Source organism: Doryrhamphus excisus, linkage group LG10 (assembly GCF_037039965.1).
Source record: "Doryrhamphus excisus strain RoL-2023G ecotype Guam linkage group LG10, RoL_Dexc_Guam_v1.1, whole genome shotgun sequence".
In the NCBI taxonomy this organism is placed as follows: domain Eukaryota; kingdom Metazoa; phylum Chordata; class Actinopteri; order Syngnathiformes; family Syngnathidae; genus Doryrhamphus; species Doryrhamphus excisus.
This window is the reverse complement of record NC_136366.1, coordinates 20,668,961-20,684,870: the sequence shown is the minus strand read 5'-3', so window position 1 is coordinate 20,684,870 and position 15,910 is coordinate 20,668,961. Positions and strand designations below refer to the sequence as shown.

The 15,910-nt window shown below is 43.1% G+C and overlaps 1 protein-coding gene across 2 annotated transcripts in view; it reads left to right on the top strand.

The window, feature by feature from the left end:
- Positions 1–15,910, top strand: part of grin3a (glutamate receptor, ionotropic, N-methyl-D-aspartate 3A) — a 41,963-nt gene that overhangs the window by 9,607 nt on the left and 16,446 nt on the right. For both annotated transcript variants that reach the window (XM_058064553.2, XM_078794305.1), the window contains exons 3-5: positions 13,687–14,356; positions 14,516–14,899; positions 15,155–15,300. In XM_058064553.2, the coding sequence (XP_057920536.2) occupies positions 13,687–14,356; positions 14,516–14,899; positions 15,155–15,300 (1,200 nt within the window). The remainder of the gene's footprint in view (positions 1–13,686; positions 14,357–14,515; positions 14,900–15,154; positions 15,301–15,910) is intronic.

The window sequence follows — 15,910 nt, the reverse complement described above, 5'->3', positions numbered from 1 at the left end:
GTATTGTATATGAACAGAAAATTCTCACCAGAAAGAACAGATACCCCAGTTCTAAACTGAGCTAGTTGTTTAGTCAATGGTGACAATCACAATTTAAGTACCATTGATTGAACCCCCTGACGTTGTTATCTTAGCTATTTTGCTTAACTAATTAGACTGGAGCACATTGCACTAAATAGCAGTATTTAGTGCCTGTCGGGGACATACTGTGGGCACACTGGGGCTGTTAAGACCTTTTTAAAAGCTCACTTTTGTTGAAGAAGACCCCGGTGAGTGCCAAGAGTACCCATTACACTCAGGGACAAGAGCTCTTCAATGGAGCCAAAAAAAGCCCGATACATTAGCTTTAGCTGTCACGGTGTCTGGTTTTAAAGCCAAGTGGAAGCAAAAGCAGTAGCAACAAACTCGACTCTGCTGAGCTTGTTCCTGGGCAATGTTTCCATACTGATGTCTTGGTGGCTGTCACTCAATCGGGGCCAATTGCAAGTCTGGTCGGACCGTCTTCATTGGATCAATTTCTGGTCTGAATGTTCTGGTCCATCAACCAACCCAAATGTAACATGTAGTCACTTCAGTCGCTAGCTTCAGCTTTCCGTCACAGGCAATTAAACCGTACAACGTTAAACATAAAACATAAAATTACACAGTATTTGATCAGCTTTAGCGTTTCCGTACTTGGCAGAGGTCATCAGATGTTAATGGGTACATTTTAAATTGCTGGAAACGTGATTGGTCAAACAGGTCGAGGTGATGGCGAAACTAGTAATCGCACAGAAAAATGGTTGAACGCTTGGAACCATTAATCGAACTGAAGGAAGGTCAGGCCAAAGTCAATGAAAAGAGAGTGCAGAAGTACACATGGAACATTGTGGCAATGTGCTGATATACTCGTTGAATGATGATGTTTTTCTCACCATCTTCAAAGGCTCGTTCATTTCCACAGTCAAAGTACAGTAACTGCAGAAATGTATTAAATCAGGCTTGTAATCTCCACCGCTCCACTTGAAATCACTTTGATGAGAGGGTGAGTGTGATCACAAGCGTCTGCATTACAATAACCGTGTGCCTTCCCTGCTGCGATTCCGCTTAAAACAACTGAATCAGCAGAGTGATCATCTCATGGAAGGAAGGTTGTAGTAAAATCACTCTGCTTGTACAAGCCTATGAATTATTGATTGCTCTCTGGATGATTTACATATCATTAGACAAAGAACAGGCAAACTCGAGAACTGTCCTCAATGACACATGAGGACTTAATGTTGGAGTCAGAGCTCAGTTTAAACGGGAACAAAACGGGGATTTAGGTTGTGAGGGAATGAGCTGTGGAGGGTGGCCAAACCGGAGTCCGGAGGAATGGTAGTTTGCTGAGACATTGTTTATAGCCTGCACCTCAGCTTTATTTTCAATATTAATATGAATTTTTATCCTTACATTAAACATTTTTGCTCTTTGTTTATTTTTACAATTATTTTTTTATTTTGTTCTTGTAATTTTTTTCATAGTATTATTAATTTTAAAATTATTATTTTACTTTTTAAAAAATGGTTTGTTTCCCATATTTCACCTTTTTTGCTTTTAAAGCTTTCAATTTCAATACTGCTTATCCACACGAGGGTCGCAGGGGTGTTGGAGCCTATCCCAGTTGTCTTCGAGTGAGAGGCGGGGTACACCCTGGACTGGTGGCCAGCCAATCACAGGGCACATATAGACAAACAACCATTCACACTCACATTCATACCTATGGACAATTTGGAGTGGCCAATTAACCTAGCATGTTTATAGAGGAAACCGGAGTACCCGGAGAAAACCCACGAGAACATGCAAACTTCACACAGAGATGGCCGAGGGTGGGAATTGAACCCTGGTCTCCTAGGGCGCTAACCACTAGACCGCCGTGCCGCCCTATTATTATTATATATTATATATTATTATTATTTTGTTATTAGAAAGTGCTAAGGGACGATAAAAAAACAGACAAAAAACAGCTGCTCTGCATGCGCTTTAAAATAGTGTTTGTACTACTCAGGTGTTGGTGTGAAAGTCATGCATGTTACATTTGCCTTCCCGTTGATGACCATGAACTCATCAGCGGTATTAATGCTGGTTTAGCAGTTTCTTCTTGGCGGTATTACAACATTGGTTCAGTTTTGTCTGTGCTGTGCAATGCTTGTGCTTAAATACCTTGAGGTACCCTTGTGTCATCAGTGAGAAGAGACGAGATTACTTGTTGTCTATCACTCTTGCAGTGTGGGGACCTTGTTTTCCTTCTGCATCACAGCGTCGAGGTATCAGGTGTTCCAGAGGGTGGATGAGCTGCCCTGAAGGGAACTGTTGGCATCACACCGGTGTTGAAAGGAAATACTATGTGACAGATGAGCAGCACAGATGCATTAGCTGCTCACAAAATGGAAAGAAGAAAAGTCAATTTTAGGAGCACGTAAGGATAAATATTCAGGTGTGTAACATCAGATAAGCAAAGACGATTTGTTCCAGCGGTGACGTTTGGCCAATTTGTCCTGATGCTAATAGTTGAACTAAGTCCGCAGTGTTGTTAAAATGCAGACATACCAATGAAGTAATGGTGGAAAGGATGGTGGAAACTCACAGTTGAAGTAAAGCAGGAGAAGAAGAAGAAAATACAGGCTGATGTGCATGGATTTAAAGTCGACAGTCATTAACAAACAAACTGATAGGCACTTGGATGTGGATGACTAAATCAAATAACGGGCTTGGCTCTGTAAGAGAGAGATAAAGGGAAAGATAAATCTCCGGATTAGGGTGATTTTCAGAATATTATACAGTCTCTAAAAAGTACATTTGCATGGAATACTGAAGAAGGGATGGCTTGGGGCTATTTTTTGACTCTTGGGGAATTTATCTGTTTTTTTTACAGTATATAATCTCAGTAAAATAGCACGTCATGTGTCATTGATAGTAAAATCAGAAATAGGACAGTAATTACGTCCCCAATAGTCTTTGCCTTGTTGTGCTGTTTATTTGTTCAATAAAAAAAGTTCAAGATAAAATAATTAGGTAATGAAACATGGAAAATTGTATTGTATTGCATGTTACATAATAATCCGTTTGTCCTGTAGTGTGGACCTGATGCCCAAAAAAAGAGTGACTGCTAAATAACCATCCATGGGGCCAAAGAAAGTTGTCAGTGCCAACAATTTGCTAAAGAAGTTGAGAAACACAATCAAATTAAAAAAATAACTCATCACTTGGGGGGGCTGCACGGCAACCGAGTGGTTCGCACACAGACCTCACAGCTAGGAGACCCGAGTTTAATTCCACCCTCGCCCATCTCTGTGTGGAGTTTCCATGCTAGGTTAATTGGCGACTCCAAATTGTCCATAGGTATGAATGTGAGTGTGAATGGTTGTTTGTCTATATGTGCCCTGTGATTGGCTGGCCACCAGTCCAGGGTGTATCCCGCCTCTCGCCCGAAGACAGCTGGGATAGGCTCCAACACCCCCGCAACCCTCATGAGGATAAGCGTAGAAAATGAATGAACTCATCTCTTAGGTTGGGTTAACATTCCAAATTTCATACTACAGTAAAGTTATATCGATATTGTCGGGGGTCGGAAAAAATATCGATATAACCGGACTAGCCATATATCCAATCCTGCGCTGAACTGCATTAAAAGTGGGCAATAATGCACTTGACATTGTTCTATAGTATAGAACAATGTTGAGCAGCTTAAATCAATCTTTGCTTAAGGATTTCAATACCAAAGAGATGAAAAGGGCATCATAGTAACCGGATTATCATAATAACCGGGTATCGTACAAACGGAACTAATTATATCATAAAAGACTAGAAATGAAAAATAGTATCGTAATAAGCAGTAATTCGTTATAACTGATATCGATATAACGAGACTTTACTGTACTACTATTTATTTATTTTGAGTGCTAGTTTTGATGCCCAGTCTCCCAACCAGAAGAAAACAGCCATTCTGGCCAGGTTCCAGGCACTATTTGCAGGCTGCTGGAGGTCCATATCCCCTGTAGCCTCTCTGGGCGTGCTCCAGGCGTCACGCCTCACTGTTCAGGCTGAGCTCCACGCACCACGTCCAGGCACAATGAAACCCCTTCCCCTGCTAAACTTGCCCACCTTCCATGCAGCCTCACTGGGCATGCTCCAGGCAGAACACCTCACTGCTCTGGCCTGCCTCCAGGCAACATTACCGACCTGCTGAAGGCTCCTTTTCCCACACTCCCCTACCTTTCATGGGCCCTCTCAGGGCGTGCATAATAGCCTCAAAACTCACACATGGGGGTTGATTTCTGTGGGAAAAAGTGCTTATGTTTTATGAGCTTGAATGGGGACAGCTACAAAATCTCCAACAGGATAGTTGTGTTAAACTTCTTTCTATTTACCTCTCAGACCTTTTGGCTGAGCACCAAGTGCTGCGTCATTGGACGTTAATTCAGTTGGTCCTGTGGGAAGATTCATTCAAGGCACATCACTTAGCATTATGATGAAGAAATAGCCCGAAAGGGACACTGGAGTGTACGGCGAGCGAATACAGTAGCTGCAGCAGGAATGGCAAAGAGTCTTTCATCTCGGCTCCAATTTGTGGACTTTACATTTATGACACAAAGATTTATCCGACAAAACATTCCATTTGAAGTCCAGAGGAGTATTAAGGCCACACTCGACAGAAATGAGAACAAAGGGTCTCATTCAGGAACTGTTCTGAAGAACAAATTGGTTCTAAAGTCAGACAAAAGACAAGAATGTTGCATTCTGGGATGGAAAACTGCGTCACAGTAGAGTAGAGTTGGAACGACAAACTACACAAACAGTCCAATCATAATGTGTTTGTGAGACACAGATAGTACAGATTTTTTTTTTAAGTAGGACCAAATCTGTGGCGTTCTGAATTTATTTGTGGCGGGCCACCATAAATACATGACTATATGGGAAACGTTTGACGTATTTTGTCGTTTGGGAGTCCAAGACAGACCTAGTCTTTCATATTTATTTTGACAAAATCTGAGTATGTAGCCATGAGAAAATTCCTGAGCTAGAAAACGTCCTTAAAATCCTCCTGAGGGATTATTATTACCTAACAAGTTAATCGACACGGCTGCACGGTGATCGAGTGGTTAGCACAGCTAACACAGTCTCCTCACAGCTAGGAGACCTGAGTTCAATTCCACCCTCGGAAATTTCTGTGTGGAGTTTGCATGTCCTCCCTGTGCATGCGTGGGTTTTCTCCGGGTACTCCGGTTTTCTCCCACATTCCAAAAACATGCTAGGTTAATTGGCGACTTGTCCATATACTATGTATATACGTATATATACATGTACATATATATATATAAAGTAAAGTCTTGTTATATCAATATCGGTTATAACGAATTACTGCTTATTACGATACTATTTTCATTTCCCGGCAAATTTCTAGTCTTTTATGATATAATTAGTTCCGTTAGTACGATACCCGGTTATTATGATAATCCGGTTACTACGATGCCCTTTTCATCTCCCGCCAGCCAATTTGGTCTGCTTATATCGATACAAAAGCAGCTTAAATCAATCTTTGCTTAAGGATTTCAATACCAAAAAAGAACACGGCGAACGGCTGCTTCCAGTCAACTTTATTTTTCACACTTCCACCACCAGAGCGCAGCACACACACCGATTCCCGCACTTCCTGGTTCACAGGTCATGCTCAACCCGCCCCACATAGCTGGCCAAACACATGCCTGCAACAGAAGAACCAACTGACATAGCATACACACCTATTCCAACGAAGACACAAGCGTACAAATACATGTATTTAATTGTGTTGTATTCAGATATCTTTTCATCGCTTGCAATAATCACTGTTTTTCATATGTACATGCTGGCGTTCGTGGCATGTGTTTGGCCAGCTATGTGGGGGAATCGGTGTGTGTGCTGTGCTCTGGTGGTGGAAGTGTGAAAAATAAAGTTGACTGGAAGCAGCCGTTCGCCGTGTTCTTTTTTGGTATTGAAATCCTTAAGCAAAGATTGATTTAAGCTGCTCGACATTGTTCTATACTATAGAACAATGTCGAGTGCATTATTGCCCACTTTTAATGCAGTTCAGCGCAGGATCGGATATATCGACAGTCTGGTTATATTGATATTTTTTCCGACTCCCGACAATATCGATATAACGAGACTTTACTGTATATATATACATTTATATGTGCCCTGTTTGGCTGGCCACCAGTCCCGGGTGTACCCCACCTCTCGCAAAAAGACAGCTGGGATAGGCTCCAGCACCCTCCGCGTGACCCTCGTGAGGATAAACGGTGGAAAATGAATGAATGATTCGAATTAAGCGACATTGAATACCGCTTTCATACTCGTTTTGGTTTTGGTTTGTTATGAATGTGAAAAACGCCGACACCTTTGATCGGTAGGACATGGAATAGTCCATCGCATGAGAAAGGAGGTCAGCGGTTCAAATGCTTATGACAGATAATGCATTCTCACAGTAGTCTATATTGAAAAAAAAAATCAATGATCAGTTCTTATGAGATGTTTGGGGGCACCAGGAAAACAATTGCCTGTGTTTGTCAACACAATCATACTCTATATACATGCCACACATCACTGACAAATGACAGTTCATTGTTAAAATATTAATGAACAAGGTTTGTAAATGTATAGTCAGGTTGTCTGGTTAATAATAAATGAGTCCAGTCATAAATTCTATGTACTGGTGTTGTTGAATCATTTAGAAGCCTCGAACATGGAACTTCTTGTCCAAACATTAATGGTACTTATCAGCTATTGATGAAGTTTGTGTACTTTTCAGTTTCCATGCATTCTGTCAAAGATTTTGCATTATTCCTTGTACTTAAAGGGGATGACGAGTGATAAATGAAACATGTATGTACTGTATATGATTGATTTATCCTTGGGTTTGCGGGAAGAAGCTGTAGCATATACAGGGGTACAGCCTGGACTGGTGGCCAGCCAATCACAGGCCACATATAGACAAACAACCATTCACACTCACATTAATACCTATGGACAATTTGGAGTCGCTAATTAACCTAGCATGTTTTTGGAATGTACCCGGAGAAATCCCACACATGTACGGGGGAGAACATGCAAACTCTACACAGAGATGGCCGAGGGTGGGATTGGGGATTGAACTCCGGTCTCCTAGCTGTGAGGTCTGCACGCTAACCACTCTTCCACCGTGCAGCCCCATGTTGATAATATTTTTAAATATTATTGATTGAAGTCAACCACATGAAACCTTTAGTTCACTTCCAAGGGATGATAATGTAGTTTGTATTAAAGTAAGGATATATCTTAGCTGGGTGACTCCGCTTTATTGATCACCACGATATCCTTACAGTGGCATCATCATTTTTCCTGTGTTGTTTGCTAACCTTTCTAGCGGGTCTCTTTGTCACAGCTGCATCAGTCGAAGTTTGTGAGTGATAGGATTGTGCTTGTCGCTGCCATCTTTCTACACACAGGAAAGGCCAGCAACGCCGGCTTTTTTTTCTGTTCATATTTTCACATTATTTTTTAAACAACTGCTGATTTTTCAGATTTTTACTATTGTTGTTAAAATAAATGTTTAGAATGTGCAACGTGCCAATCATTGCCAATAATGATACCCTGGTTATAAAAGAAAGTTGGGTAAGTGACAAACCAAACAGCTGCCGAGAGCAGGCGTTAATTAAAAATGATCAAGATCGGAGGATATAAAAGTAAAAGATCTCACAGAGGCGGTATTCCTGTGTGAGCACACAGATGTAGCGATAAAGTACAGCAGCAAACATCTGGATAAACAGATTAGGTATCGCTATGAGACAAATGTCAGCAGGTTATCTGTATTTGGTGTTTTACCTAACAGAGACAATCCATTCACTGAGACATTTAGTACCCTCGGTGTGCCAGCTAGCTGAGTTACAAAGATAGAAAATCCTACATAATAAATGTTCCCTCTGCGGCTTGTATTGAACATGACTGTGTAAGTAAAACACTTCCCTGTTTGCTCTGGGGGTGTAAGATTGTTTTAAAGCCGCCATAAAAGCAGCTGCGCTTCCTTACTTGTGTATCTTCTGGCATCAGGAACACAGAGCTGACATGGCAGCCAATGAGGTCACACTGGTGTGAAATAGATTTGATTCACCCAGCTGTCACTCTCCAGCTTAAAATACCGGCTTCAGTTCATCGTTTTCGACGCCATCAGTCTTCCATTTATGAATCACATAGGAAATAATAAAAATGGCACTTTTATGTGGCGTGCAGGAGACGTTGACAGCAGCGACCCTGAAAAGAAAGTTACACTTTATTATTACTTGCAAACTTCTTTTGAGTTAAGTAGTATTTTTAGGACAACACATCCCCCAGCGATGGACATTAAAACCAGCGTCCATGCAAAGGGTGAAATGAAGTAGAAGAATATATTTGTACTAAAATTCCATGAGCGGGGGCATTTACACAAAAAAGAAATTGGGTTTACGACATGGAACATCACCAAATGTTTGGATTTCATGAACTGCTGTAATGTGAATTACCAGGAACAGATTGCGCCTCGGAATATTCTCAATATTCTCCGGTTCATTGTATTCTCAGGGCATGCCATCCATCACAACTGGACTGGTCCGGTTGTCTTAGAAGATGTTTCACCACTCATCCCAGTTGGCTTCATCACTCCATGCTCAAATAAGTGGGACAGACACCAGTCAGACTAGATAGGACAGCTCTCGTCTGGTTCTGGCACATAGACGAGGTGGGACACACAGCAGTCAAACTAGAAAGGACAGCTGTAGTCTAATTTAAGCAATTGGACTAGGTGGGACACACCAGTCAGACTAGATAGGACAGGTCTAGTGTAGTTTAAGGTCAAAAACTAGGTGGGACACACACCAGTCAGACTAGATAGGACAGCTCTAGTCTAGTTTAAGGTCAAAAGCCAGGTGGGACACACACCAGTCACACTAGATAGGACAGCTATAGTCTAGTTTAAGGTCAAAAACTAGGTGGGACACACACAGGTCAGACTAGATAGGACAGCTCTAGTCTAGTTTAAGGTAAAAAAACTAGGTGGGACACACACCGGTCAGACTAGATAGGACAGCTCTCGTCTGGTTCTGGGACACACAGCAGTCAAACTAAAAAGGACAGTTGTAGTCTAATTTAAGCAATTGGACTCGGTGGGACACACCAGTCAGACTAGATAGGACAGGTCTAGTGTAGTTTAAGGTCAGATACGGGGTGGGACACACACCAGTCATACTAGATAGGACAGGTCTAGTGTAGTTTAAGGTCAAAAACCAGGTGGGACACACACCAGTCACACTAGATAGGACAGCTATAGTCTAGTTTAAGGTCAAAAACTAGGTGGGACACACACCGGTCAGACTAGATAGGACAGCTCTTGTCTGGTTCTGGCACATAGACGAGGTGGGACACACAGCAGTCAAACGAGAAAGGACAGCTGTTGTCTAACTTAAGCAATTGGACTAGGTGGGACACACCAGTCAGACTAGATAGGACAGGTCTAGTGTAGTTTAAGGTCAAAAACTAGGTGGGACACACACCAGTCAGACTAGATAGGACAGCTCTAGTCTAGTTTAAGGTCAAAAACCAGGTGGGACACACACCAGTCAGACTAGATAGGACAGCTCTAGTCTAGTTTAAGGTCAAAAACCAGGTGGGACACACACCAGTCAGACTAGATAGGACAGCTCTAGTCTAGTTTAAGGTCAAAAACTAGGTGGGACACACACCGGTCAGACTAGATAGGACAGCTCTCGTCTGGTTCTGGCACATAGACGAGGTGGGACACACAGCAGTCAAACTAGAACGGACAGCTGTTGTCTAATTTAAGCAATTGGACTAGGTGGGACACACCAGTCAGACTAGATAGGACAGCTGTAGTCTAGTTTAAGGTCAGATACGGGGTGGGACACACACCAGTCAGACTAGATAGGACAGCTCTAGTCTAGTTTAAGGTCAAAAACCAGGTGGGACACACACCAGTCACACTAGATAGGACAGCTATAGTCTAGTTTAAGGTCAAAAACTAGGTGGGACACACACCGGTCAGACTAGATAGGACAGCTCTCGTCTGGTTCTGGCACATAGACGAGGTGGGACACACAGCAGTCAAACGAGAAAGGACAGCTGTTGTCTAACTTAAGCAATTGGACTAGGTGGGACACACCAGTCAGACTAGATAGGACAGGTCTAGTGTAGTTTAAGGTCAAAAACTACGTGGGACACACACCAGTCAGACTAGATAGGACAGCTCTAGTCTAGTTTAAGGTCAAAAACCAGGTGGGACACACACCAGTCAGACTAGATAGGACAGCTCTAGTCTAGTTTAAGGTCAAAAACTAGGTGGGACACACACCGGTCAGACTAGATAGGACAGCTCTCGTCTGGTTCTGGCACATAGACGAGGTGGGACACACAGCAGTCAAACTAGAACGGACAGCTGTTGTCTAATTTAAGCAATTGGACTAGGTGGGACACACCAGTCAGACTAGATAGGACAGCTGTAGTCTAGTTTAAGGTCAGATACGGGGTGGGACACACACCAGTCAGACTAGATAGGACAGCTCTAGTCTAGTTTAAGGTCAAAAACCAGGTGGGACACACACCAGTCACACTAGATAGGACAGCTATAGTCTAGTTTAAGGTCAAAAACTAGGTGGGACACACACAGGTCAGACTAGATAGGACAGCTCTAGTCTAGTTTAAGGTCAAAAACTAGGTGGGACACACACCGGTCAGACTAGATAGGACAGCTCTAGTCTGGTTCTGGGACACACAGCAGTCAAACTAGAAAGGACAGCTGTAGTCTAATTTAAGCAATTGGACTAGGTGGGACACACCCGTCAGACTAGATAGGACAGGTCTAGTGTAGTTTAAGGTCAAAAACTAGGTGGGACACACACCAGTCAGACTAGATAGGACAGCTCTAGTCTAGTTTAAGGTCAAAAACTAGGTGGGACACACACAGGTCAGACTAGATAGGACAGCTCTAGTCTAGTTTAAGGTCAAAATCTAGGTGGGACACACAGCAGTCAAACTAGAACGGACAGCTGTTGTCTAATTTAAGCAATTGGACTAGGTGGGACACACCAGTCAGACTAGATAGGACAGCTGTAGTCTAGTTTAAGGTCAAATACGGGGTGGGACACACACCAGTCAGACTAGATAGGACAGGTCTAGTCTAGTTTAAGGTCAAAGACGAGGCGGGACACACACCAGTCACACTAGATAGGACAGCTCTACTCTAGTTTAAGCTCAAAGACTAGATGGGACACACACCAGTCACACTAGATAGGCCAGCTCTAGTCTAGTTTAAGATCAAAGATGAGGTGGGACACACAAGTCAGACTAGATAGGACAGCTCTAGTGTAGTTCTGGCACATAGACTAGGTGGGGCACACGCCAGTCACACTAGATAGGACAGCTCTAGTCTAGTTTAAGCTCAAAGACAAGGTGGGACACACCAGTCAGACTAGACAGGGCAGCTCTGGTCTAGTTTAAGGTCAAAGACAAGGTGGGACACATCACTTAGACTAGATAGGACAGCTCTAGTCTGAACAGGAACAGCTTGCTAGCTCTACAATGACCTTGGGGATCCAACCCCCACTTGGAAGAATCATGAGTATCTTTTAGAAAGTAAGTTTTAGAAAATGTCCACTTTGGCCGTATTTTTCCATCATGGCCAAGTATTGCAGTCTCGTGGGAAACACCAATGCCCAGCATTCTCCTTCGTCTTCTCTACAAACTTCAGTGTAGATGTTGACCTTCACGACTGACACTCTCCTCAAAGATTAAGCTAAATAAAAAGAATAAAGAAGCTGGTGGGGAGTGAAACACCATGGCAGATAATATAGAAAAAGTTCCCATCCTTTCATCCTAAACTTCTGATGAGTGCATCTCGGAGGTGTGAACCAGCCTTTAGAGAATGGATGACTGCTTTTCTTCTCACCTCCATCACTGCGATCTTTCCACCCCGGTGGAGAAGGATGTGTTTGTGTATGCTGCCGTTCTCATGCTAAGGTGAAATGTGAAATCATCGCATTTGAGTGCTTGTGTCGTCAAGTTATTGGCCAAGTGGCGATTCAACTCAGGAGACATCCTTGTTATGTCGGCTAATGTGATGGAAAACATGACTGAGAGGGGCTGCGTTTGTGTGCGTGTCTCCTCTGGTTCCTGACACTCTTGGACAGCCAGTAGCATGGATCACTGAGAGGCATGGCGTGAGCATGGACCCGTGCTCTGTCTTATGCTGTAACACTCACTCACACACACACACTAAGGTCACTGAGATCCCACACCTCTGCTCCGCGGCAGGAAAATAATAATAATGAAAAATAATAATAAAATTATTATACTCTATGAAAAATAATAATAAAATAACAAAAGTTATCCATTCACTTGTAGAAAAAAACAGTGACTTCTCCTCATTCGGTGTGGAAGTGGTAAGGTTCAAGAAGAAATTTGTTTTTTCCACAATTCCATTTGTCACACTATTATTTCATAATTAACTGGAAATGGTGCCCATTGCTGAAACCTTTTTTTTTTTGCATAATCATTTTTATATCTTGTATATCTGTAATGTGTGATAGCGAAGGCTAACTAGTTATTTTTTGGCTGATTCCGGTTAACTATTGAGGAATTATGTGTAATGTTGCCATATTGAATTGAATTGTTCATTCATTCAATTTCAACCGCTTACGCTCAAGAGGGTCGTGGGGGTGCTGGAGCCTATCCCAGTTGTCTTGGGGCAAGAGGCGGGGTACACCCTGGACTAGTCGCCAGCCAATCACAGGGCACATATAGACAAACAACCATTCACACTCACATTCATACCTATGGACAATTTGGAGTCGCCAATTAACCTAGCATGTTTTTGGAATGTGGGAGGAAACCGGAGTACCCGGTGAAAACCCACGCGTGCACGGGGAGAACATGCAAACTCCACACAGAGATGGCCGAGGGTGGGAATTGAACCCTGGTCTCCTAGCTGTGAGGTGTGCGCGCTAACCACTAGAACGCCGTGCCGCCCTGAAAATGGTATTATACTCTATGAAAAATAATAATAAAATAACAAAAGTTATCCATTCACTTGTAGAAAAAAACAGTGAATTATCCTCATTCGGTGTGGAAGTGGTAAGGTTCAAGAAGAAATTTGTTTTTTCCACAATTCCATTTGTCACACTATTATTTCATAATTAACTGGAAATGGTGCCCATTGTTTGGTGCCCAAACCTTTTTTTTTTTTGCATAATCATTTTTATATCTTGTATATCTGTAATGTGTGATAACTATATAATATATAACTAACTAGTTATTTTTTGGCTGATTCCGGTTAACTATTGAGGAATTATGTGTAAACAACTATTCACACTCACATTCATACCTATGGACAATTTGGAGTGGCTAATTAACTTAGCATGTTTTTGGAATGTGGGAGCAAACCGGAGTACCCGGAGAAAACCCACACATTTGTTACCTGTGAACATTAAAATACTAATCATTAGTATCCACTATAGTCTTTTCAAAGTTGACTTGTGACTTAGTGCAAAAAAATGTAGTGTACTAGATACTAGATAGATATAAGCAGAAAAGCAAGTAAACATGTACTACGGGTTGTTTACTTGTATAATTTAAGTTAAAGCCCTAATCATATTTCCTTCTGTATTTCAGATTTCTTTCCAATGCGTCGTTTGAGGGCCAAAGCGGCTTCATATCGAGAGATCGTCAGAGCCAGAATGTCCTCTCAGAGGCCCATCACTACATCTGGTCCCTCCAGCTGGACCCCCTTGGCCAGCCAACCTGGACGAGGCTTGGACGTTGGCGCAGGGGGAAGGTTCTGATGGACCAGGGGGCCTGGCCGAGTCACCAGGGCTCTGGAGGGGGAGGTGACTGGCGCCGACCCACAAGGCTCCATTTACGCGTGGTGACCCTGGTTGAGCACCCGTTTGTTTTCACCCGGGAGGTGGACGGGGACGGTCTGTGTCCTGCTGGCCAGCTGTGCCTCGACCCGCTCTCCAATGACTCATCGGTTTTAGAGGGACTTTTTCAGAACCTTGCCGGGCCGAACGGCTCCATACCCACCGACTCAAAGAAATGCTGCTATGGTTACTGTATTGACTTACTGGAGAAGCTGGCCGAGGATATGGGATTCACCTTTGACCTCTACATTGTTGGAGACGGGAAGTATGGAGGCTTTAAAAACGGTCGTTGGACGGGATTGGTCGGCGACCTTCTCAGTGGTGCTGCTCACTTGGCCGTGACGTCCTTTAGCATTAATTCAGCAAGAAGCCAAGTCATTGACTTCACCTCACCCTTCTTCTCTACCAGCCTGGGAATTCTGGTGAGTTATCGTCTTTGGTTTTCCTTTTTTTCCGTTCTATCCCCTTTTGTCATTGACCGGACCTCAACTTTCGCTGGTCGATAAGTTATACTTTTACTTTTACAATAAAATTGCACAGGCAGTTTATAAACAGAAATTTGAACATGGTCCCCTTTGCAGGTCCGTACCCGTGACACCGCAGCTCCCATCGGTGCCTTCATGTGGCCTCTCCACTGGTCCATGTGGCTGGGCATCTTTGTCTCGCTCCACGTCACCGCCATCTTTCTCACGCTGTACGAGTGGCACAGTCCCTTCGGTATGACGCCACGCGGACGGAACCGAGATCGGGTCTTCTCCTTCTCCTCGGCTCTCAACGTGTGCTACGCTATTCTTTTTGGGAGAACCGTCGCCATCAAGCCCCCCAAGTGCTGGACAGGTCGTCTGCTGATGAACCTTTGGGCAATCTTCTGCCTCTTCTGCCTGTCAACCTACACTGCTAATCTGGCGGCTGTCATGGTTGGAGAGAAGACCTACGAGCAGCTGTCAGGGATCCATGACCCAAAGGTAGCGGCATTACGCAGAAAATAAACAGTACTACTTGATATTATCATAGTAGGCAGATATTTATTAGTTATGGTCAATTGTGCACACATTTATTAGTCTGTTGTATTGTGCCATGTGTTTACTTCTCATTTCTACTTTAATAATCTAGAAAGCAATACATAACCATAGAAAATCAATAAGAGACGGAAGCTGGGAAATGAGTGATATTAAAGCTCTTGGATGATACTTTAAACGTCTACTCCGTCTTTCTTGCAGTTGCACCATCCCTCTCAGGGATTCCGATTTGCTACGGTGAGAGAAAGCAGCGCTGAGGACTACGTCAAAAAGAGTTTTCCTGAGATGCACGAGTACATGCGGCGATACAACGTCCCGGCGACGCCAGACGGCATACACAACCTCAAGTAATTCCATTTTATGCATCCTCCACAAATAGAAGCCACTTTCAGGTATGCAAATATGACTTTTTTATCATGACCATAAACATTTGCTTTATTGTTTTGGGGAATAAAACATAATTGCCAAGGTGAGCACATGTGAAAGAAAAGAAGAATACTGCTGTCATTTCCTACCGTGAGTCTTCCTTCGCATTCAGCTCTCACACCAACTCCCCCCCCCCCCCCCACCCCCACTCTACCCCGCCATCGCTGTCAACCTAAGCTGCTTCGTCATTCCACCGGCGTCCTCACTGAGCAAAGCAAAAATAAAGTGAGAAATGGCAGCTGGGATACAAACAGACGTTGGAGAGAATACCATTTAAATGGATGAAACAAGATTTGATTTTTTTTTTTTCAGCTGAGCCTCTAAAATGCTGATTAGAGGGTTCAAGGAAAATGTCAACCTTAGGAAATTACAGCTCAGGAACAAGAACTGTGCATCTTAAGGATTCACACCCCATAGGTCCACACATTCTTATCAGTCACGTAATATATTAATAACATTGCGGTGTTGCTATAGGGAATTAATTCTACAGACTCAATTCTACGCTGATAGAAGAAACCCGCCATGTTAGTA